The 22735-nt window shown below is 36.0% G+C and overlaps 1 protein-coding gene across 4 annotated transcripts in view; it reads right to left on the bottom strand.

The window, feature by feature from the left end:
- The window catches only part of Myo9a (myosin IXA), a 186638-nt gene that overhangs the window by 147288 nt on the left and 16615 nt on the right, over positions 1 to 22735 (bottom strand). For all 4 annotated transcript variants that reach the window (XM_029543622.1, XM_021207762.2, XM_029543623.1 and 1 more), the window contains exons 2-4: positions 9106 to 10016; positions 5811 to 5905; positions 2548 to 2610 (exon numbers count right to left, since the gene is read on the bottom strand). In XM_029543622.1, the coding sequence (XP_029399482.1) occupies positions 2548 to 2610; positions 5811 to 5905; positions 9106 to 9945 (998 nt within the window). In that variant the 5' untranslated portion in view covers positions 9946 to 10016. The remainder of the gene's footprint in view (positions 1 to 2547; positions 2611 to 5810; positions 5906 to 9105; positions 10017 to 22735) is intronic.

Raw genomic sequence — 22735 nt, 5'->3', positions numbered from 1 at the left:
TTTGTTTGAAGTTTGGTATAAATGAGCTGTGGAAGACCTTAATTCAGAAACAAATAAATCCAATTTACAACAAATTACTCTTCTTAAAAATATTTCAGGGCTGGTGAGATGGCTCAGCGGGTAAGAGCACCGACTGCTCTTCCAAAGGTCCCAAGTTCAAATCCCAGCAACCATATGGTGGCTCACAACCATCCGTAACAAGATCTGATGCCCTCTTCTGTAGTGTCTGAAGTCAGCTACAGTGTACTTACATATAATAAATAAATAAATCTTTAGACTCAGTCCTTCTAATAACTGATATTACAAACTATTAAGGATAATTAAGTAATGCAAGTAAATGTCAGATAGTAGACTCATGGTAATATTAGATTCTGATTCAATTATAATGAAATGTTTTCAATAGTAAATAGCTAAGAGTAGTTAAGGTTTAACAGTGTAGATATGGTATATATAGACAGATAATCTTCAAACGCATCAGAGATCCTCAGAATATTACATCTAAAATCATCTAATTATTAATAGGTCTTTTGACTAGGAGATCTGTCTGCTGTTGACAATACCGACTTCAAACTTCAAAGAAGATACTGTGCATCAATAACTCCATATGGAGTTGCTCCAACTGTGGCAAAGTGGCCACTGGGCAAAAATTTCCCTAATTCATATGCAGACAAAAAGGACTATCCAGGAAAGGAAACATGATATGGGATAGTTGACAGCTTAGCTCTGTCAAGACAGGGTAAGTGAGTCCTTCATAATTCCTGCTTCCCTTAAAGTCTGTCAGGCTTTTAAGTTTTGAAAACAATGTCTTTGAGCTTCCTAAATAATCAGGTAATATTTAATTCATTTTAGGATCTATGATGAGGTTGAAGACTAATCACAGTCTCATAATCAAACTTAAGTTGTTTAGCATTAAGGAAGATGTTCTTTCTAGATTTGAAAAGATGGTTTTCAGATGGTAATACAAAATAAAAATCAAAACATGATTCAGGTATAAAATCAAACTCTTTAAGTTAGGATAGATGATAGAGTACTGTATCTAAACTGACAAAATTGATACACTGGGTGTTATAAGTGTATATCATGTATACCTCATAATTTACATAATTATAACAATTATGCTCAATTTATATCTAAGAGAAAAGAGCCTTTTTAAATGGACGAAAAGGGGGAAATGTTGTGGGTTTGGTTTAATGCTGCTTGTATTATGTCAATTTGGGTCCCAAAATTGCACAAGAATCTATACATCTACACGTAAGACACTGAAGGAAGCCTGCCCCCAGTTGGTTTTGATTGGTAAATAAAAGTTGCCAGCAGCCAATGCCTGGGCAGGAAAGACAGAGGCAGGATGTTTTAGGATCCCAGGCAAGGGGCAGAGGAAGGAGAAGGAAGGAAGAGATCCACCATGCTGGGAAAATGAGAACAAAGACTCTGAGCCTGAAAATGTGTGCAACAGAGAGCATAGTCGCCATGTAGGTGCTGGGGAAGAGTGGTCTTAGAAGGGCTGCCCAACTGGGTCCTGGGCAGCTAAAATGGAATATAAATTTTAGTAAGTAATGACTTGGTAATATTAGAGGGATGTGGAGGTTAGGAAGTGGCCCATCCATTGAGCTGTTTAAGAAATATCAAAATATAAAGACTGTGTGTATGTATCTTTCATTCGGGAACCCAGAACATTGGGGCAGGTAGTAAGGAACATACCACCTGCTGGATCAATTTGAGTATCTAATTGGGGTCTGCTACACAGATGACTCAAGAATAAATGAGTTATCGTCTGAAAAACTACTTTTCTGTCCTAAATTTATCTAGAACTGAGAAAGAATAATGAACAATTCTGCATGTACATACTGGCTGGTTTTGTGTCAACTTGACACAGCTGGAGTTATCACAGAGAAAGGAACTTCAGTTGAGAAAATGCCTCCATGAGATCCAGCTGTAAGGCATTTTCTCAATTAGTGATCAAGAGGGGAGGGCCCCTTGTAGGTGGTACCATCCCTGAGCTGGTAGTCTTGGGTTCTATAAGATAGCAAGCTGAAGCCGGGCAGTGGTGGCACACACCTTTAATCCCAGCACTTGGGAGACAGAGGCAGAGAGGCAGGTGGATTTCTGGGTTTGAGGCCAGCCTGGTCTACAGAGTGAGTTCCAGGACAGCCAGGGCTACACAGAGAAACCCTATATCAAAAAAAAAAAAAAAAAAAAAAAAGGAAACCGGGGAAGCAAGCCAGTAAGAAACATCCCCCCATGACCTCTACATCAGTTCCTGCTTCCTGACAAGCTTAAGTTCCAGTCCTGACTTTCTTTGGTGGTGAACTGCAATGTGGAAGTGTAAGCTGAATAAATAAACCCTTTCCTCCCCAACATTTTTCTTGGTCATGATGTTTGTGCAGGAATAGAGACCCTGACTAAGACAATATCCAATAAAAATCTTCCAACTGAATTTAAAAATATAGCATTCCACCCAAGAAAGAAATAGTAGATAATATAAATATAAAATCTGTGCACAATATACAGTAGAATAAGGACCACAGAATACAAATAAAAAACATATACCGTTCATTATGCTCTTGATAAACAAGTCTAGATTTTTCCAGAAGGTATTTTTCAACATAGGCCCTGGAAAAAAATAAAATTGGTTGATATAATAAAAATGAGTTTATATAAATAATGAAGTTTAATATAAGGTAGATTTTATTTATTTAGACAGTTCAAAACTGTAAGGATTTGTCAGATGACAGCTACACATCCACTATTATAACTGTTATAGATATTAGCATTATCCATGTTAAGTTCTCAAAAATCTTAAGTCATCAAATGGCTAGTGAGTGAGATAAGTGAACATATCAAGAGTAAATACATAATGAAACCCTGTTTCAAAAATAAAAATAAAAACAAATCAAAATCATCTACTAGTAATCAGCAACACAATCACCATATGAATATGAACCCATGTCTGATTTCACTACAAACCCTGACTTTCAATTTTACTACTTCCTAGACATCTCTTTTTCTTCCATCCTAATCCATGAGTTCTACTAGAACAAAAGTTATCAGTTCAGAGAATGAGATAGTCATATTATGCCTCTATATTTATCTGCTCATCACAGTGCTGAGCACATCACATTTGTCTGAGACTTTATTTAAAGCCAGCTTAGAAAAAGAAAAGGCAAATGAATTATATATGGTTAAGTCTTAATCATTGTTGAAGAAAAAGAAGAGACAAATGAATTAAATATGGTAAGACGTAATCATTATTGAATCTACCTAGGATGTCCTTGCTCTATTTTTTCTATTTTGTATATATTTGACTTTTTAAATAAAATTATCTAAAATTTACCACATGATATCAAGATAATTATATTAGTTTTATATTCAATTTGACCATCTAACCTCTATGACAATGCTATACCCATTTTTTCTTGCCTCTTCAACTACAAGCTCTTGTTATGATGACAGTCATTTACTAAAGACAATTTCTCACTTCATAAAATTATTTCCTTGCCCTTCCACTTGGCAAAGTTTTACTACTTAACATAAATACCAATGTTTTTCATAAGGCCTCCAGAAACATACTTCAATCGACTTATCATTTACTATAATCAACTTATATGAGTATCTATTTCCCCAAAAGACAATGAAAAAGTCAAAGGCAAAAACATGTTTACATAGGTTTTCTTAATCTTCAATATTTAAAACAATAACAATGCCTGATACTCATAATGCACCCCACAAATCTAGGCTTAATAAAAAATGAGTTAATAATGCTCAATCCAAATATACTGTTTACTTAGTTTGTGTTCACCATAGAAAAAAATGTTTAAACTTTTTTATAAAATCAACAGAAGAGCCTGCATTTCCTTCAATAAAGGAAACTAGACATCTATTTTCTAATTCACAAAACTATCTTAAGCAATGAAGATTATTATTACATTTGAGGTTAAAAGCAATATACATGGCTTTACCTATTGCCATTCTCTTCTGAAACACAACATAAGCCTAACTCCTTGACTATATCCCACTTTAAGAGAAAAAGTACCAACTGAGCCTTTGTAAACTGGTAAGTCTCAAGAATCAAAAAAAGAAATGACCTATGAAACTGCTATTGAACATCTCCCATGGACTTTTGTGGTTGTTGATAACATTGGTTTTAGGTTCTTCAAAGATGGGCAAAAACATTAGTAGTTTTGGCCATGCTTTTTTTTTTTTTTTTTTTAACACAGAAGTACATAAGATTGAGGTATAATTCAAATAGCATAAAAAAATAAACTATCATCTACCTATTAATATGGGTATAAAAATCATAATAACCATAAAATAGAAAAATAACAATTTGCATGTATGGTATATATGCATGTGTGAGTTTGAACTGAGAAATTTTCCTGAAATGTAAAATAGTTCAACATTAGAGGGAGAAAAAAAGTATAATGTATCAATGTATTTCAGAAGGAAGACATGTTTATCTACATAGATCCCAAATACAACTTTGATGAGATTTAATATGCAACATTAACATAATATGCATTTCAGCTACTGAAAAGGCTACAATACAATATGATTCCAACTCTACATTTTGGAAAAAGTAGTATAGAGACAGGAAAAGACCAGTAGTTACCAAGAGCTAGAAGGTAAAAAGGCTGAATAAGCCAAACACAAAAGATTTTTAGCACAGTAAAACTATATTGTCTGTACTAAAATGGAAACTGTAAATAGCATCTCAGCAGTTCTCAAGGCAAAAGTATGTAAAACACAATGAGCAAACATTAATACAAGTTATAAATTTCACAATTGATAAAAATGCAGCAACAACACTGCTCATCAACTTTAACAAACAGCACACCAACACAAAATTTCTAACAAGGAAAGCTATGCTGGAAGAAATGGAAATGATACATGGGAACTCAGTAATTTCCATTTCTTCTGTTGCAAATCTAAAACTGGTCTAAAGAATACTATTAATTTTTAACCTATAAAATACATTGCTAGAGCCAGTCGGTGGTGGCGCACGCCTTTAATCCCAGCACTTGGGAGGCAGAGGCAGGTCGATTTCTGAGTTCGAGGCCAGCCTGGTCTACAGAGTGAGTTCCAGGACAGCCAGGGCTACACAGAGAAACCCTGTCTTGAAAAACCAAAAAAAAAAAAAAAAAGAAAGAAAGAAAAGAAAAGAAATACATTGCTAGAACAATCAGATGACTCATCACAGAAAATATATGGATTTTTATTGTATCAAAATCAAATACTAATTTGGATATGTAGAAAAGTGTGATTATCTTCAGAAATAAAATAAAGGATCAGTTCCTAACTTGAAAATTTTAGAAAATTTATAATATAAACATAAATACATGTAACTGTTAACAGGTAACAAGTATAAGCATGTTAAGAATTATAATTAGTCTTACAACATTCTCATTATAATTAGTCCTACAACTTTCTCAGTTTGAACCCACTAAAAATGAAGAAAAATTTTATGCAGATATTAATATCATAATTCATAGCTTATGAAACTAGAAATAACTAAAATACAAATATGCTCCAGGATCTGGAGAAATAACTCAGCAATCAAGAACAATGGCTGCTCTTTCAAAGGATTTGGGTACAATTCCTAGGTCTCACATGGCAGCTAACAACCATCTGTAATTCCAGTTCCATGGGATCTGATCCCCTCTCTTCTGTCCTCCAAAAGCACTGAATTTATGTGGTATACACATACACTGAAAATAAATTAGATTTTAATCTATGTATGAGTATATGTACCAAACATATGTGCATATGTAATATGTGTGTGTATGTGTGTATGCTTCTAAAGTGGCAGTACTTACCCAAGTACAGTGCCTGTTTCTTGGTAATTTACTTGAATAAACTTGCCAAAACGACTTGAATTGTTATTATGAGCTGTCTTTGCATTTCCAAAGGCCTGTAAAAATAAATAGTTTTTATTTAAAAATAATTTTTAAACATTCGTTAGTCTTTAGACTAAGAAAAACCAGTAATATATTTGAGGTAGAATAAAAGAAAATAATGAAAAGCTGAAAAAAAAAAATCATTAAATTTTCACCTTATTCTAATTCAGTAAAAATCAATCTCAATTTTTAAAACTTAATATACAGGACTGAAAAAAATAGCTCAGTTGTTAAGAGTACTTGCTATGCAAGTATGATGTGAATTCATATTAAAACACTCCTGTAAAAAGCCCAGTATGGGGATGCACAGCACCTGTTACTCCAACACAATAGGCAGACAGAAAGGAGGAAGATTGAGACTTGCTGGCCATTCAGTTGGTTCCAGATTTAGTGGAAGACCCTGCCTCAAAGGAATGAAGATGGCCAGTGACAATATAGAACAATATGCTTGTCTTGTTTCTACTTCTATGTCTACAGGTACCTCCACCCACATACACATGTACATATAACACATACACAAAAGTAATAAAATGAAAATATGTTTCTTTGCCAGGCCCATGCCTTTAATCCCAGCACTCGGGAGGCAGAGGCAGGTAGATCTCTGTGAATTTGAGGCCTGCCTGGTCTACAGATCACTCCAGGACAATCAAAACTACACAGAGAAACCCTATTTAGAAAAACAACAACAAACAAACAAACAAAAACAAAAACATAAACATGTTTTTTTGGTCCCAGCAACTTCAGAGTTATGGGAGCCATAACAATAGCCACATTTGTAAACACCAGAAGTACCTAGGAGGCCCAGGGAATGCTGATGGCTTAAATCGCCACAGGACCAAATACAATGAATATGGTCAGGTGGTTCTAAATGGCATTACCAGTTAAAAAGGAACCAAAGCTTCTGCCTGTCAACTTTGGAAAACTTTGGACGTTGGTGAGTGAGCAGACATGGGTAAATTATGCCAAAAACAGGACTAGGGCTGCCCCATCACTAATGTGATGCCGCATAAGCAGCCTGTCATTGTGAAGACCAAATGCTTATGCAGAAAAGCTAAGGAGGAAATTCAGGATGTGGAGTAGATTTTTTTTCCCCCGGAGGAGGGAGGGTTGAAGTATGCTGGTGGCTTGAAGCCACACAAAGAGGCTCATTAAATACAACAAATTCCTTTAAAATATAATAATCTCATTAATGTCAAGATTTCTTCATATTCCAAGGGCAGCAAATTTCTTAAGTTTATACTAAAGCATTCTGCAAAGCATAAAAGGCTAAGAAAATAATTACATAAAAACTGATCATTCTAGAAGTACATAAATGAAATTCCAGTAAAGTACTATAATTATCTATTTAAAACAAAGCTACTGTACAGATGATAAGGCAACTATATGTTCTCTGTATCATCACCCAAAGTGTATATTATACCAGGCAAAGGGATAATGACAATCAGTGTTGACACCACTAGAACAGGCTGAGGCTCTTCTACAGCACTGGTCACCACGATTTAACGTATCTAGCATTTCCAGAAAAAGATCTCAAAGTGTTATCTTCATCTAAACTGACTTACTGATCACTCACTGAAAATAGCTTCTCCACGCCCATTACACCATCATGTTTGTTTCTCCAAAATAATCAAAGGCAACTGTTTAAACACTAAAAATACCTAAGGTGGTAATATTAAAGTGGAGGGTAATAATAAAGTGAACCTCATAATTACATGTATAAAACGAGCTTGGAAAGGTATGAAAGGGCTGGAGAGATGGCTCAGCAGTGAAGAGCACTGACTAGTCTTCCGAAGGTCCTGAGTTCAATTCCCAGCAACCACAAGGTGGCTCACAACCATCTGTAATAAGATCTGATCCCCTCTTCTGGTGTGTCTGAAGACAGCTACAGTGTATTTAGATATAATAATAAATAAATCTTTAGGTCAGAGTAAGCAACCTCAATTCTCAGCAACCACATGATGGCTCACAACCATCAGTACAGCTACAGTGTACCCATATACATAAAATAAATAAATCTTTAAAAAAAAAAAAAAAAAGGTATGAAAGACAGGGCTAGATAGGTGACTTGACAGTTAAAGGCACTGGCTGCTCTCTGAAAGAACCAGGATTTAATTCTAATGGAGATAATACCCACTGAAAACTTCAGCTCCAGGATATCCAATACCCTCTTCTGGTCTCTGCCAGCACTGCACACATGCAAACATGCATGCACACAAAACACTCATAAAATAATAATTCAAAATTTCTTTTAAAAAGCATTAAAGATTGCTATGCATGTAGAAAGCTATGTGCTTTCAAGATGTTTGCAAATGTCAAGGAATATATATGTATATTCAGGAAAGAGCTCAGACTTATATTTGAATTTGAGGCTGTATGAAACAGAAAATAAAAGAGAAAATGAAGTTGATACTTAGCAGTTTAATAAGGGTAAAAAGAATGCTTCAACGAGAATACAAACCCTCAAAGAAATACCTGAGAGCATTAATATGTCTGGGCATCTTTAAATGTTCCCATTCATTCATAACCACAAAAAAAAAAAACAGAGAATTATATGATTCCCATGTAAAAAAGAATACAGTATTTAAAATATTAGTTCAGAAGTCACAAAACAACAAAAAAAGAAGTAGCAAAATAATCACACCCTGGAGAAACTTTATTTCCAGAAAAATCACATTATATTGAATTCCAGTTTTCATGTTCTTTGTTGAGCCAAATAAAAATAGAATTTTGTCCTGCTTCTTTGTAAAGAGATAGGCTACTATTCCAGTGACTCAAAAGAAACTCTTTTTGGTTTTTTTCTTTTGATAGTACTAGTGTTAGAATGCATAGCTTACACATATCAAGTAGTGCTCATATCACTGAGTGACATGCAATCCTAACTCCTATAAGAATCACTTCCAAAAATAAATTAGTATCATAACTGCCTTGTTTCTTTGTCACTTTGAGCTTCCCTTGGCCACTAAAAATGATGTCATCTTCTCACATTTACCAATCTTTCCTTGAAGATTTAAGAAAAGTATTTCTAGCTGAGTGTGATGGCACATGCCTTTAATCCTAGCACTAAAGAGACAGAGGTATGTGGATCTCTGTAAATTCAAGGCCAGCCTGGTCTACATAGTGAGTTGCTGGACACAGGAAAGCTAGAGCTATGTAGACTTTGTTTTTTTTAAAAAAGGGGGGAAGGGGGAGAGAAAATTATTTCTATATACCTTACCTCAAGTACTGGTCCAGCTCCAAGAATAATCTGTTCTACTCCACTGGCAAATCCTTTTTGACTGAGAGCAGTAAGGTGGTGAATAAGAAAGTTTGTGCTTTGAGTCTTCCCAGAACCACTCTCTCCTGAAATCACAATACACTGATTCCTTTTGCGCTGAAGCATAGCATGATAAGCTACATCTGCCACAGCATATATGTGAGGTTCAAGTTTTCCCAACTGGTGGTTATCATACATTTTGACATATTTGGGGTTATAAATAGGAAGAAATTTGAATGGATTAATAGCTATTAGAATACTGCCAACATAAGTATAAATTTTTTCATGCTTAAAGCGATTCCGTAGGTTTTCTAAGAGAGTTTTCTCATTCAAATCAGGCAAGCTACATAAATCATCGAAGTCTTTCTGTTGAGGCTGTGGAAGAAAACCCCGCTCCATCATCCTGCGGCGCTCTTCTGTTACCCGTAGCCATGATTGAAGGCTACCATAATGAATTGATCCATCAAGGTTTTTTTCTCTCAAAAGAAAGCGGTAGTCCTCTCCACTCAAGCGATTTTCCAAAGCCATTCGGGGCCACAACATCATTCGCTGAACTGGACAGTCGGTTGGATTGAGTATCCATTCTTCTCCACCAAATTCCTTTACCTCTGCTAAAACATAGCATTTTGTCTTGTCTAGGTGAAGTCTGTTTATAAGGGAGTCAATCACCTCAGCAGCTGTGGAATTTTTTCTGGCAGGAATTGGACAGTAAATTGTTCCTTCTGAAATTGTCCCAGGATATATTCGCAATGTGTGTTCATTATCCTCAAAGCGTCGTCTTCCTCCATCACTTACATTCATATTGGATCTTGTCCCATCAGAAAGGACAGTATGTGGTCAGGACTGGGCAAACCATTTTCTTGGCAAAAGAACTGGAACACAAAAGATAGAAACACTGAACAGTCAGATTGAATATTGTTTTCAAAAATGAAAGCTTTAACAACCATACTGACTGCAGCTTTCCAAACATAAAATCACTGTATAAGAACAAGTATTACATTTACACAATGGAGTACTACTCAGCTATTAAAAACAATAAATTTATGAAATTCTTAGACAAATGGATGAATCTGGAGAATATCATCTTGAGTGAGGTAACCCAATCACAAAAGAACACACATGATATGCACTCACGGAAGTGGATATTGCCCAGACGCTCAGAATCCTTATTAGAAGGGGAAACAAAATACCCATAGAAGGAGTTACAGAGACAAAATTCAGAGCAGAGACCGAAGGAACAACCATTCAGAGACTGCCCCACTTGGGGATCCATCCCATAAACCAAACCCAGACACTATGGCAGATGCCAACAAGAGCCTGCTGACAGGAGCCTGATATAGCTGTCTCCTGAGGACCTTCTGGCAAATACAGAAGTGGATGCTCACAATTATCCATGGGACGGAGCACAAGGTCCTCAATAAAGGAGCTAGAGAAAGTACCCAGGATGCTGAAGGGGTCTGAAGCCCCATAGGAGGAACATCAATATGAACTAACCAGTACCCCCAGAGCTCCTTGTAACTAAACCACCAATCAAAGAAAATACATGGTGGAACTTGTGTTTCTAGCTGTATATGTAGCAGAGGATGGCCTAGTCAGTCATCAATGGGAGGAGAGACCCTAGGTCCTGTGAAGGTTCTATGCCCCAGTATAGGGGAATGCCAGGACTGGGAATGGGAGTGGGTGGGTTGGGAAGCAGGGGGAGGAGGGAATGGTTAGGGAATTTTCGAGGAAAAACTAGGAAAGGGGATAACACTTGAAATGTAAATAAAGAAAATATCTATTAAAAATGTGCATATGAAAAAAAAGAACAACAACAAAAAAAGCACAAGTATTAAGCCACACATGGTGGCACATGCTTGCAATACCAAGTAGAGGAAGTAAAATTAAAGAGTTCTAAGCTCTCCTTTGGGTATCTGGTAACTCTGTGGTTAGCCAGTCACTGAAATCTTCTTTCCAAGGAGCAGGAAAAATAGTAAGCATTAAAAAAGTCTCAATGAAACCATATAACATAAAGTTTTATTGTCCGAGTCAGGGTACTTTCTAAAAATATCAGTATGTAAAAATATGTGGCACTATTTTGTTATTCAATAATAACCTAATAAGTAAACAAATTACTATTCTGCTCTATCTTTGAAGAATCTCACTAAAGACTGAATTAAGGGGACAGAATAATTACACAAAACTGATTAATCATCTTATATACAAAATCTGTTAATAACGCAGAACTAAGAAAGATGTCATCAATGAAACAAATGTTTTGTGAAACTCACTAAAACAGAAGGGGAAAATAGAAATTACAATTATAAGCAAGAAAACAATCAGAAACCTACTATTTAGACATTTTCAGGGAATTCTTGGGCCTCTGCTCCCTTCATCGTAGTCAAGAAAAGGAGGGGATTTAACAGGAACAACTCAAAGATCATAGCCTTAACTTGTTGAACCAAGTTGACAAGATTATACAAGAAGGTACCATTACAGACTTTATTCTAACCCCTACTTTGTCCTTCAATACTACTGGATCTAATTTAATCAACTTGACTCCATTTTTCATATCCTTACAACGTCTAAAATTCTATATACACTACTTCCAGATAAATGATTTAAACTTTTACAAGTTACCTAAAAATTATTTCCTTTATTTAAATGGTTTCTCTACCTCAATTTATTTCTATCTCCTCTCTACCCTTCTGCTATTATCTACCAAAAAAAAAAAGTTATATCCTTTCTAAGACTAACAAAAGCTTTTCAATCTTCATTTGTAATTTAGTGTGTTTAAAACAAACACACACTTAAGTTAAAGAAATGGTTCCATCTATACATTGCCCATCTCACAAGTTCAGATCCTAGAACCCACATAAGCAGCCAGGCATGACGGTGTGTGTCTTTAACCCCAAGAGCAGGAGCAGCAAAGAGGTAGGTAGGTACCTGAAGCTTTCCAGCCAGACTCTCTAACCAGATCAGTGAGCTCAGGTTCAGTGACAAACTGTGTATGGAAAAATAAAGTCGAGAAATACAAGGAAGACTCCCGACAACTGGACCTCTGTCCTCATCTACACACACACACACGTACACACATGCATGTGCACATGCATGCACACACCACAAGAATATTCTTTCTTGTTTTACTTATCTCATTCTTTAACATTAAAAAAAAAAAAGGGTTTCTTTTTAAAAAAAAAAAAAATCTGCTGGAAACACGATCTCATTCAGCCAAATTAGCCTTGAAATCACTATGTAAGGATACCTTGAACTCCTGATTCTCCTGCCTCTACTTAAAATACTGGGCACATGTGAAGCTATGACTAGTAAATGCACAATTTTTAACTTCAATTTTTATTTCTGTATACATGTTTTATGTGTGTGTATTCCATGTTTGTGTGGGTTCTAGAGTAGTGGCCAGAAGACAGCATTGAACCCCTTGGACCCTGAGCCATAAACAGTTGTATACTACCAGTCATGGGTAATGGAAATTAACTGGGCTCCTCTGGCAGAACAAGCAAGTACTCTTGACTACTGAGCCCCTTCTCTTCTTCCTATGTACTCTTTTCTAAAACATAGAAAAAAAAAAAATACAGTAACCTTAATTTTGTGCTGCCACATACTTTGCAAAGACCTCTGACCAGAATTATCTTTACTTTTATCCTAGATGGCCTCTAAGCAGATGGATACATAAAAGGTAGCTATATATCCATGGCCCAAATGCAACAAATTTGGAACATTCTACCAAGATAACCATTATCTTGAACTTGGTATTATGTTAATACATGTTTATTACCTGGGTATGTTTCCATAAATTATACATAATACTGTTTCCTGTTTTTAACCTTTAAAAATGGTATCACACTATACTTAATACTGTGTTAAAGCATTCAAGTTCAGTAAATGCCAAATAATATCCCAGTATATGATTTTAGGACTGTTCATCAACATACTATACTTTCACTATACTACAGCAATGATGTTAAGTTCTCATATATGTATCCTCATATATCTCTCCTAAAATTTCTTTGGCCTTTGCACACAACAGAGAAATTCCTAGTTTGGGCATACCTATTAACAATCAGATATTTTTTTTCCATAAGCAATGAAACTTTATTCAAAGTACTGCCCCATGTACTAAGGCACAATGCAGTACTCAATAAATGTAAGAAAACTGAAGTAACATTCTGCATTCTGTATGACTACAATGGAATAAAGCTGGATGTCAACAACAATAGAAACTACAGAAAATACACAACCTCATGGAAACTAAACAACACTGATAAGTGAGCCAAGAATGAAGACATGAAGAAAAAAATTAAAAATTCTTACAATTAAGTAAAAATGAAAATATGTTCTACCAAACTCTATGCGACACATGAAAGTGGTCCTTTTTCTAGGAAAAAAAAAAAAGACATCTGTAGTTCTTCATATTCAACAATTCTTCCGCATTTGACAGGAATTTACATTTATTGTAATCAGTTTCCTAACCCCCTTAGTAGATTCCTTAACATGATTCAATGATGTTGGAATGATTTCTAAAAGGAATTAATACTTAAAAGAAACATCACTATCAATGGTCTTCTTGTGGTTACAATGAGACCTTTACTAACTATGCTGGCCAATATTAGACAGACTACAGAAACAGATAAGGAGGTTGCCAGGACAGCAACTGCAAGAGAAACAGGCACCACTTAGCTGCTAAGCTCTGTGTGTATTAGTCAGGGTTCTCCAGAGTCACAGAACTTATGAAATGTGTGTGTATGTATGTGTGTGTGTGTGTGTGTGTGTATGGAGGATGGATGGATGGATGGATGGATGGATGGATGGATGAAGCAAATGTATTGGAATGACTTACAAGCTGCAGTCCAACTAATCCAACAATGGGCAGCTGTGAATGGAAGTCCAAGAATCTAGTAGTTGCTCAGACCCACAAGGCTGGGTGTCTCAGCTAGTCTTCCCTAAAAGCTGATATCCTTAAGAAATATATTCTAATGCCAGTGAAGAAATGGATATCCTAGCAAGGCAAGAGCATCAGGTGTAGAATAAAACCTTCCTTCTTCCAGGGTCCCCAATGAAGGATCTAGAGAAAGTACCCAAGGAGCTGAAGGGATTTGCAGCCCCATAGGAGGAACAACAATATAAACTAACCAGTACCCCCAGAGCTCCCTGGGACTAAACCACCAACCAAAGAAAACACGTGGTGGGTGGGACTCATGGCTCTAGCTCTAGCTCTAGCTACACATGTAGCAGAGGATGGCATAGTCGGTCATCAATGGGAGGAAAGGCCCTTGGTCCAATGAAGGTTCTATGCCCTAATATAGGGGAATGCCAGGGCCAGGAAGCAGCTGTGTATGTGGTGGGGGGGTTGGGGGATGAGCAGGGTGAGGAGGAAGGGGATGGGGGTTTTCAGTGGAGAAACCAGGAAAGGGGATAACATTTGAAATGTAAATAAAGAAAATAATTTTTAAAAAAGAAAGAAAGAAAGAAAGAAATTTACTGCTTGGTTTTAAGTGGATGATTTATGTCTAGTCTGGCCCTTTGAGGTAGAAAGACAACACACCTTTGATCGGGACCTTGAGGCAGGAGGATACACATTTAATATGGGCCATGGACCTTCTGCTATATAAAAACATGAAAGAAGGCAGCTATTTTTTTAAAAAGTTATTTGAACAATAGTTCTGGAAGCAAGAATGAAAGAGTTCAAATTTTCTGCTTCCATATCAAGCATTAATTTTGTCAGAAATGGGGCTGGTGAGATGGCTCAGTGGGTAAGAGCACCCGACTGCTCTTCCAAAGGTCCAGAGTTCAAATCCCAGCAACCACATGGTGGCTCATAACCATCCGTAACAAGATCTGACTCCCTCTTCTGGAGTGTCTGAAGACAGCTACAGTGTACTTACATATAATAAATAAATAAATCTAAAAAAAAAAATTGTCAGAACTGAGTTTCTATCAGTCTAATATATGAAAAGAGGTCCGGTGAACTGGCTATTTGGATAAAGGTGCTTCTCCCAAGCTTGATGACCTGAGTTTGATGCCTGGCAAACTATATGATGGAATGAAAAGAACCAACTCATTCAAGTTGTCCACTGACCTCTACATAGGTGCTGTGGTACACTTCATATGCATGCACACACACAATCAAAATACATTTAAAAGGGCTAGTTCATTTTATTTTGCATCTCTCTGATTATTAGTAAGTCTGGGTTACTCTAATCCTTTCATTTGCCATTTCAGTTGATCATTTATTTTTCCCTTTTTATGAATTCTCTTTTTCTTATCAATTTGAGTGAGCATTGTAGGTATGCTTCTTAAGCAATTTTTTTAATACAGCCTTACTGCAAATCTGTTATGCACGTTTGAAACTTGATTTTTTTTCCTTTCATGAGCATCCTTTGACTATTAAAGAAGATTTGAAGTATTGAAAACAGTAGTAACATAGCAGAGCAGCTACAGATTAGAGAGTTGCAAGGAAATTGCTGGCTGCCAAGCTAGATGAAAAATAAGCTCCAGGTTCAGGGAATTCTTCCTCAAAGGAAAAAGGTGCACAATAATAAGGGGACACTCAAAGCCTCCATACAAACACACACAGGTGTTAACACCCATACACACTCATGCACACACCATAGAAAGACAGAGAGAGGGGGATCAAAAAAAAACAACAACACAAAAAAAAAAAAAAAAACTAAAGATGATGCAGCCAGAAAATCCTCAGTTCTGATAAACACTTTCAGCAGTAGCAAGATATAATAAATTAATAATCAACGTATAAGAAACAAGTCATTTTCAAACAGCATTAATAAGCAAGTTGGGGAAAAAAAATCAAACCAGCAAACAACCCCATTCACAACAGCCTAAAAAGAGGTGAATAACTACAATGAAAACGTTTTACTGAAGACATTAGAATATGAAAAGATATCCCATGCTCGTGGATCAAAACTAGTATCATGGGAAAAGAAGATGGCTTAACAAGTTCATCCTTGTGACACAAGTATCTCAAGAGTTGAGCTCTCCAGAAGCCACATTAAAAGACAGAAAAACAAGGCAACCCAGCATGTGAACAGCAAAGACAGGGCCTCTCCAATACAAACTGACAATCAGACTAACTAAAACAACAAGCCCCAAGTTAAGTAAGAGAATTTACCGTAATAGATAAGATAGAGAATATTAAGAGACACAAGAGCCTACACACATCTGCACACACACATGAACTTTTCATACCTACGTGCATGCAGAACTTCCAAACATATGGAAAAAACTAATATTGTAAAATAGGCTTTGTTAGGATTTGAGAGGTGGCTCAGGTCAAGATCACTTGGTATCCTTCTGGAAAACATAAAATTTGGATGTAACCAAAGTGAGCTATATATTTAACACAATCACACCAAAATGGAGGAGAGGAGGATCAGAAGCTTCAAAATACTTACTCCTTCTAATAAAAGTATTTAAAAACTTTCAAAGACATTACTATTTTTAATGATGTATTAATAGTGAGCAATTGTTGTTATTAATAGTGTAATTAATAATTATTAATAATGAATGGTAATGTGTATATTTTAATGATGTATATGTAAGTATGTAAGCATGTACTTCCTGATACTTTATGACTCCTTACTCTTTTCTTTCAAGATTCTACTCCACCTCCTTTTTGCATGTGGCTGCTTACCAATCCTCCCTGCCTAACTCAGTCATGGTTTTCTCTCTTCCTTTTCTCCATCTCCTTCCTCCAGGCAGCTTTCTTGCCTTTGGATTTTTCTTTCAGGCTGTAACAAAAATTTGTCCTCAAGCTTTTAAAAAAGGGGTTGGGATTAATACAATAAATGTCAAACTATTACAACTGTCAACATAGGCAACAGATCAGCTGGACTGAGTAGAACTTAGCATTTGAAATAAGACAGGGTTAGAAGAGAAATCAGGAAGTGATAATTATAGGTAGGAAAATAATATATACTACTTATATGCAGAAGCGAATTTAGAAGTAAAGCAAAATAAGAGTTACTCTCCTCATATTTTATTTTTATCCTAAAATTTATTTCAGATTAACTTGCGCTTAAGTGCTTCTTTTGATGTGTCTTGGGAATCAAAACTACAGTGAATATATCCATAGCTACTTATGTCTTCCATAAAGTTCACATTTGGAGATCTTGTTAAAGACAGATATACTTAATTGAGGCAAGACAGTAAAAGAGGAAAAATGCAGAAATGTAAAGAACCCATTCACCTTGGGATCTAGTTTGTGATTCCAGTTGCCTAAGACTCAAAAAAACTTCTCAACTAATGATATTATGTTCTTTTTCCTAAAGACCTCTTAAATAAGGATGTCTGAAACAATAAACTATGTTTGCTTGAAAACAAAATACTTGTAACCTTGAGTTTAACTGTAAGAGCACTCCTCTTATTCTTAAACCCAAATTCTTTAAGTAACTAATATATTTAAGAAAAGTAGCCTCATATAGTTCTTACTTAATTTTAAAATTTATTTTTTTGAACTTTGCTTAATTTTTAAATCTTGTAAATTATATCCTTAGAAACTTATAAAGGCATAATAGATATAGCTACTATAAAGACACTGAAAGTATCTTCTCTCCAGAAGCTTATGCCCATGGCTCAGGAAATGTAATGTATACTTCATTCACGTTCCTTTTCCTAAATGCCTGTGCACTTTCAAATCTAAGGCAGATAGTTTCCCTTATCTCTACTTAATAAATTCACTAACTTTGCTGTAGTCTATGGCATAGCCAAAAACTCAGCTTTGCTTTAGTGGGATTCATAAGAGTGTGAAATTCTTTAAGCTACTGGCTGTCTACTTGCCAACACTGACTATAAAATGAGCATCAAAATATTAATATTCAGCATCACTTTCCACATTCTCACACCTATCCATAAGGATATAGTACTTATTTGGGATGTGACATCTCCCAACTTAAGTGGGTTTTCTGTGGAACATATGCTTCCATAATAGGACTGTCTGCATGTGGTCAGTGACTTTTCAGATATGTATACTATTAATCAGTTCAACAATTTAAGAGATATACTATATAGACTCACATTTGCACCTTCAATGTATATAATTATGAGTGTTGTTCAGTCATATGAGCTGACTGTTTAACAAACCACTTCTGTCTATTTTGGAAGAAGTATCAACTACCATTTTTACCACTTGCTTTTTCTGACCTTTCAACTGCAATTATATATTTTTTTTATTTTTGTTCAGTTCTTTCACACAATCAACATTCCAAGACTCAAGAAGAAAGCATGAGGGAGGGGTGATGGGCAAAACTAGGAAAGAAATTAACAAAATAATTTCAGAAAGTACTTTTCTGTAAAGGGAAGGATAAATAGTAAATATTTTATACTTTGAAGAATACAGAGTCTTTCACATTAAGGTTTTTGTTTGTTTGCTGTTTTTGTAGCCTTAAAAGTAAAAAAACTATTTTTAGCTCTCAGACAGGACAAAAATCAGGCGACCATCAGGATTGCCTATCATTATTACACTAAAGAGCTCCAGCATGCTATTTTATTTATCAGAGGCATTCAGAAGTTTCTCCAAGGCAGTAAAGCCTAGAGGGCATGATGAAGCCAATTATACTAATTTGGAGAGATGCTTCAAGCTACAAGGAGTGAAGAAGGCAAAATGTCTCAATCACGAACAAATTTGGAACTTTTGAGAAATGAAAAGGAATCACGGTAGTTCAAGCCAAGGAGGAAAGTAATAAAAAGATGAGGTCAGACATTCAAAAGGATCATATTACACAGTGCTTTGTAGTCTGGGGTTCCATTCTAAATGCAAAAGAAGATACTAAGAAGATGGCTCAAGATGAGACCCAGATGGTGTAGAAGGATCCAAGCTGTCCTCTGAACTCTACTGTGCCCCACTCTCCCCACACAGGCAGGGGAGAGTGCACGTGTGCCCACACATCTCACACACACACACACACACACACACACACACACGTTTAAAGAAATAAGTGTAAAAGAATAGTCCCTGTTTCTGTTTTTGTTGTCTTGTGTGTGTGTGTGTGTGTGTGTGTGTGTGTGTGTGTGTGTGTGTGTGTGTGTTTTAAGGCAGTCTCATGTATCCCAGACTATCCTTAAATGCTATGGACTGTCCTGAATTTCTGATCCTCTTGCCTTCATTTCACAGTGCTGGAATTATAGACATACACAACCACACACACAGAGTTGTTAACAGGGCCTAGAAAGATGGCCTTGAACTAAGGATATATACTGTTTTTCCAAGGGGACCAGGGTTCAAAAATCCCATCACTGTAATTCCAGCTCTAGGGAATATTAATCGACAATTCTGCCTTCTGCAGGCTACCCAAGAATGTATATGGTACACAGATATAAATGGAGGCAAAATACCCATATGTATAAGATTTTCATAATTTTAAAAAATGATAATAATGATAGCCACTTTTTAAAAAATATTCCAGTTGGGAACTGAGGAGATGACTTGGTCTAAGTGTTTTGCCATACAAACTAGCAATCTGAATTGGGATTCCCAGACAAAGATTTAAAAAGCAAGCCTATAGTGCCCCAGAACTAGATAGGTGGAGAAAAGGGGATCCCTGAGGCTTGTTGGCCAACCAGCCTAAGTTCAGTAAAAAAAAAAAAAAAAAAAAAAACTGTCTCAAATATAAGATGGAGAGGCTGGAAAGATGTCTCAGCAGTTAAGAGAACTGGATGCCCTTCGAGAGATTCAACTCCAATATCCACAAGGTGGCTAGAAACTGTCTATAACTCCAGTTCCAGGGGTTTAACTAACATCCTCCTCTAATCTTCATGGGCACTGAACACACACATGATACAAAGACATTCATGCAAGCAAATCATTCTCACACACATACAAAATATAAATAGCTGAATCTTTTATTATTATTTTTGTTTTGTTTTGTTTTGAGACGGGATTTCTCTGTTTTCTGGCTATCCTAGAACTCACTATGTAGATTGGCTGACCTTGTACTCAGAAATCCACCTGCCTCTGCCTCTGGGTGCTGGGATTAAAGATGTGCACCACCACTGCCAGGCTATAAGAAATATTTTATGTATGAGTGTTTTGCCTAAATAAATCTCTTTAAAAAAAAAAAGATGGAGCCAGGCGTGGTGGCGCACGCCTTTAATCCCAGCACTCAGGAGGCAGAGGCAGGCAGATTTATGAGTTCAAGGCCAGCCTGGTCTAAAAAGTAAGTTCCAGGACAGCCAGGGCTATGCAGAGAAACCCTGTCTCGAAAAAAACCAAAAAAAAAAAAAAAAACCTATCACCACAATTAGCTCTATCTATGAACTTCAAAAAATAAAAATAAAAAGTAATACATTTGGCACTATAACCATTACGTCTTATACATTCTATTGTAGTGAATTTGATTCATTGAACCTATATATCCTTTTACTCATGTCTCAACAGAACCTACCTTAAAATACAGTATAATCTCTGAAAAACTGATGAAAAGTCAAGAGTATAGTACAAGGCTACAACTACAGGATTCAAGAGACTCCTGTAGGAGGATTATAAGCACAAACTAAGCTAGTAAAAGAAAAATATAGATTAGGAAAAGCTACACATTGGCACACGCATATAAGTATAGACAAGATTAGCTGTTTAGCATGTTTGACATGACAATGATTTCATAGCAAAGCCCTTGGGGACTTAAAATGCATTTATATAGAGAAATCCTTCCCTATTTAGACAACTTTTACAAGTAGAACTGAGGTAGGTACTAATTGAAAGAAACCAACAAGAAATGACAACATTGAGAGGGAGACTGTGAACTTACTATTACAGTCTAGTAAGTCAAAGACAATCCATGAAATTTTTGGAAAGACAGGTAAAAAGCAGTAACTGGAACGTGAAGCACTTACTTAACTTGAAATGCTATTCACTGATATTTGTTCAAAATCTAGTTCCAAAGTCATTTTGTGTGTGTGTGTGTGTGTGTGTGTGTGTGTTTTTGTGTGTGTAAAGTTCATTTGGTAAATATGTTATGGTTCTGCAGGTCATGTAGTCTCTATCCTACCTATTCAGTCTGCCTTTACAGTATGAAAGTAGCTATAAACAAACTTATTTGCATACAAGTTTCTAGTTGCAGTAATGCTCTGAAAATTACGGAATCAGCTGGGCATGGTGGAGTGCGCCTTTAATCCCAGCACTCAGGAGGCAGAGGCAGGCGGATTTCTGAGTTTGAGGCCAGCCTGGTCTACAAAGTGAGTTTCAGGACAGCCAGGGCTATACAGAGAAACCCTGTCTCAAAAAATCAAAAAAAAAAAAAAAAAATTATGGAATCAACTACAATAAAGCTCAGATATAATACATACATTTCCAAAAACAAAAGAAAAACTTTCCTTCACATCACTTGCCTTTTTAAAAGCTGATTATCTCTTGGGGAAAAAAAACAAGTTATGGAAAGGGAAGTTTGACAAAGCATTATTACTATACTTCAATAACAATAAAAAAGCTGGGCAGTGGTGGCACATGCGTTTAATCCCAGAACTTGGGAGGTAGAGGCAGGTGGATTTCTGAGTTTGAGGCTAGCCTGGTCTACAGAGTCAGTTCCAGGACAGTCAGGATTATACAGAGAAACCCTGTCTCAAACACCAAAAAATAAAAATAAATTAAAAATAAATAAATAAATAAAATTAACCATAAACTCCTGTTTCTACTATCTTCAGTGAAAATCAGAAACAAAACAAAACAAAACAGAATACTTAAGTCACCCCATCGTTCCAGCAAATCTATTAGTTTTTAAGAGCATGGCAACAGCTTTTGAATCTATACAAATTAAGAAACTAATAAAATGAAATTCTGAGAGTTTTCATTCTAGACTGAGTATAGATTATAACAAAATCTCTCAATTATAAAAAGAAAGGGTTGGATACACTATAAATTCAAAATCGTAAAACTCATCTGACAGCTGAGAATACCAAAAACAAAAACACAAACAAAAACAAAAAATCCAACACCTAAGCAAATTCAAATCCAGGCTTTGCTTTCTAAGTAAACAGTAAAGAGTATAATTCAACTCTTAAACCCAAGACGAGCAAAGGGGCAAACAATCAATCCTTAGACTGACATGACAGATTTAAATTCAGGAGTTTCAGGAGCAAAGCTGCCCAACACAAGCTAAAGTCTTCGCGATGGAGCAGTTAGTCTATGGCCAAAACACACTGAATTCATTCCATCTTGTCTGACCCTGGAAAATAAGCATGGTCAGGCCTGGCTAGTACTTGGATGGGAACATAAATCACTGTGTACTAATCAAAGAGTAGAAGAGGAAGACAAAGTACGTCTACTAGACTGAAAAGCCAAAAACAGAGGTATAACATAAAGCAAATATATAGAAAGAGAAACTAGCTCAACTTAAATAGCATGTTTTGTTACAAAGTGGAAACTGAATAAACACAACATAAAATAATACCTAAACTAGCTGTAGCATACCCATAAGTAAATTCCAGGTCAGAAAAAAAACCACATTACTTTAAAACTCTTTTAGTTAACATGCCTTTTTCCAAGAATCAGCAGTTAGAAACGTATTGCTCACCAGGCGTGGTGGCACACACCTTTAATCCCAGCACTCGGAAGACAGAGGCAGGTGGATTTCTGAGTTTGAGG

Source organism: Mus pahari, chromosome 10 (genome assembly GCF_900095145.1).
Source record: "Mus pahari chromosome 10, PAHARI_EIJ_v1.1, whole genome shotgun sequence".
In the NCBI taxonomy this organism is placed as follows: domain Eukaryota; kingdom Metazoa; phylum Chordata; class Mammalia; order Rodentia; family Muridae; genus Mus; species Mus pahari.
This window is presented reverse-complemented; position numbering and strand designations above follow the sequence as displayed.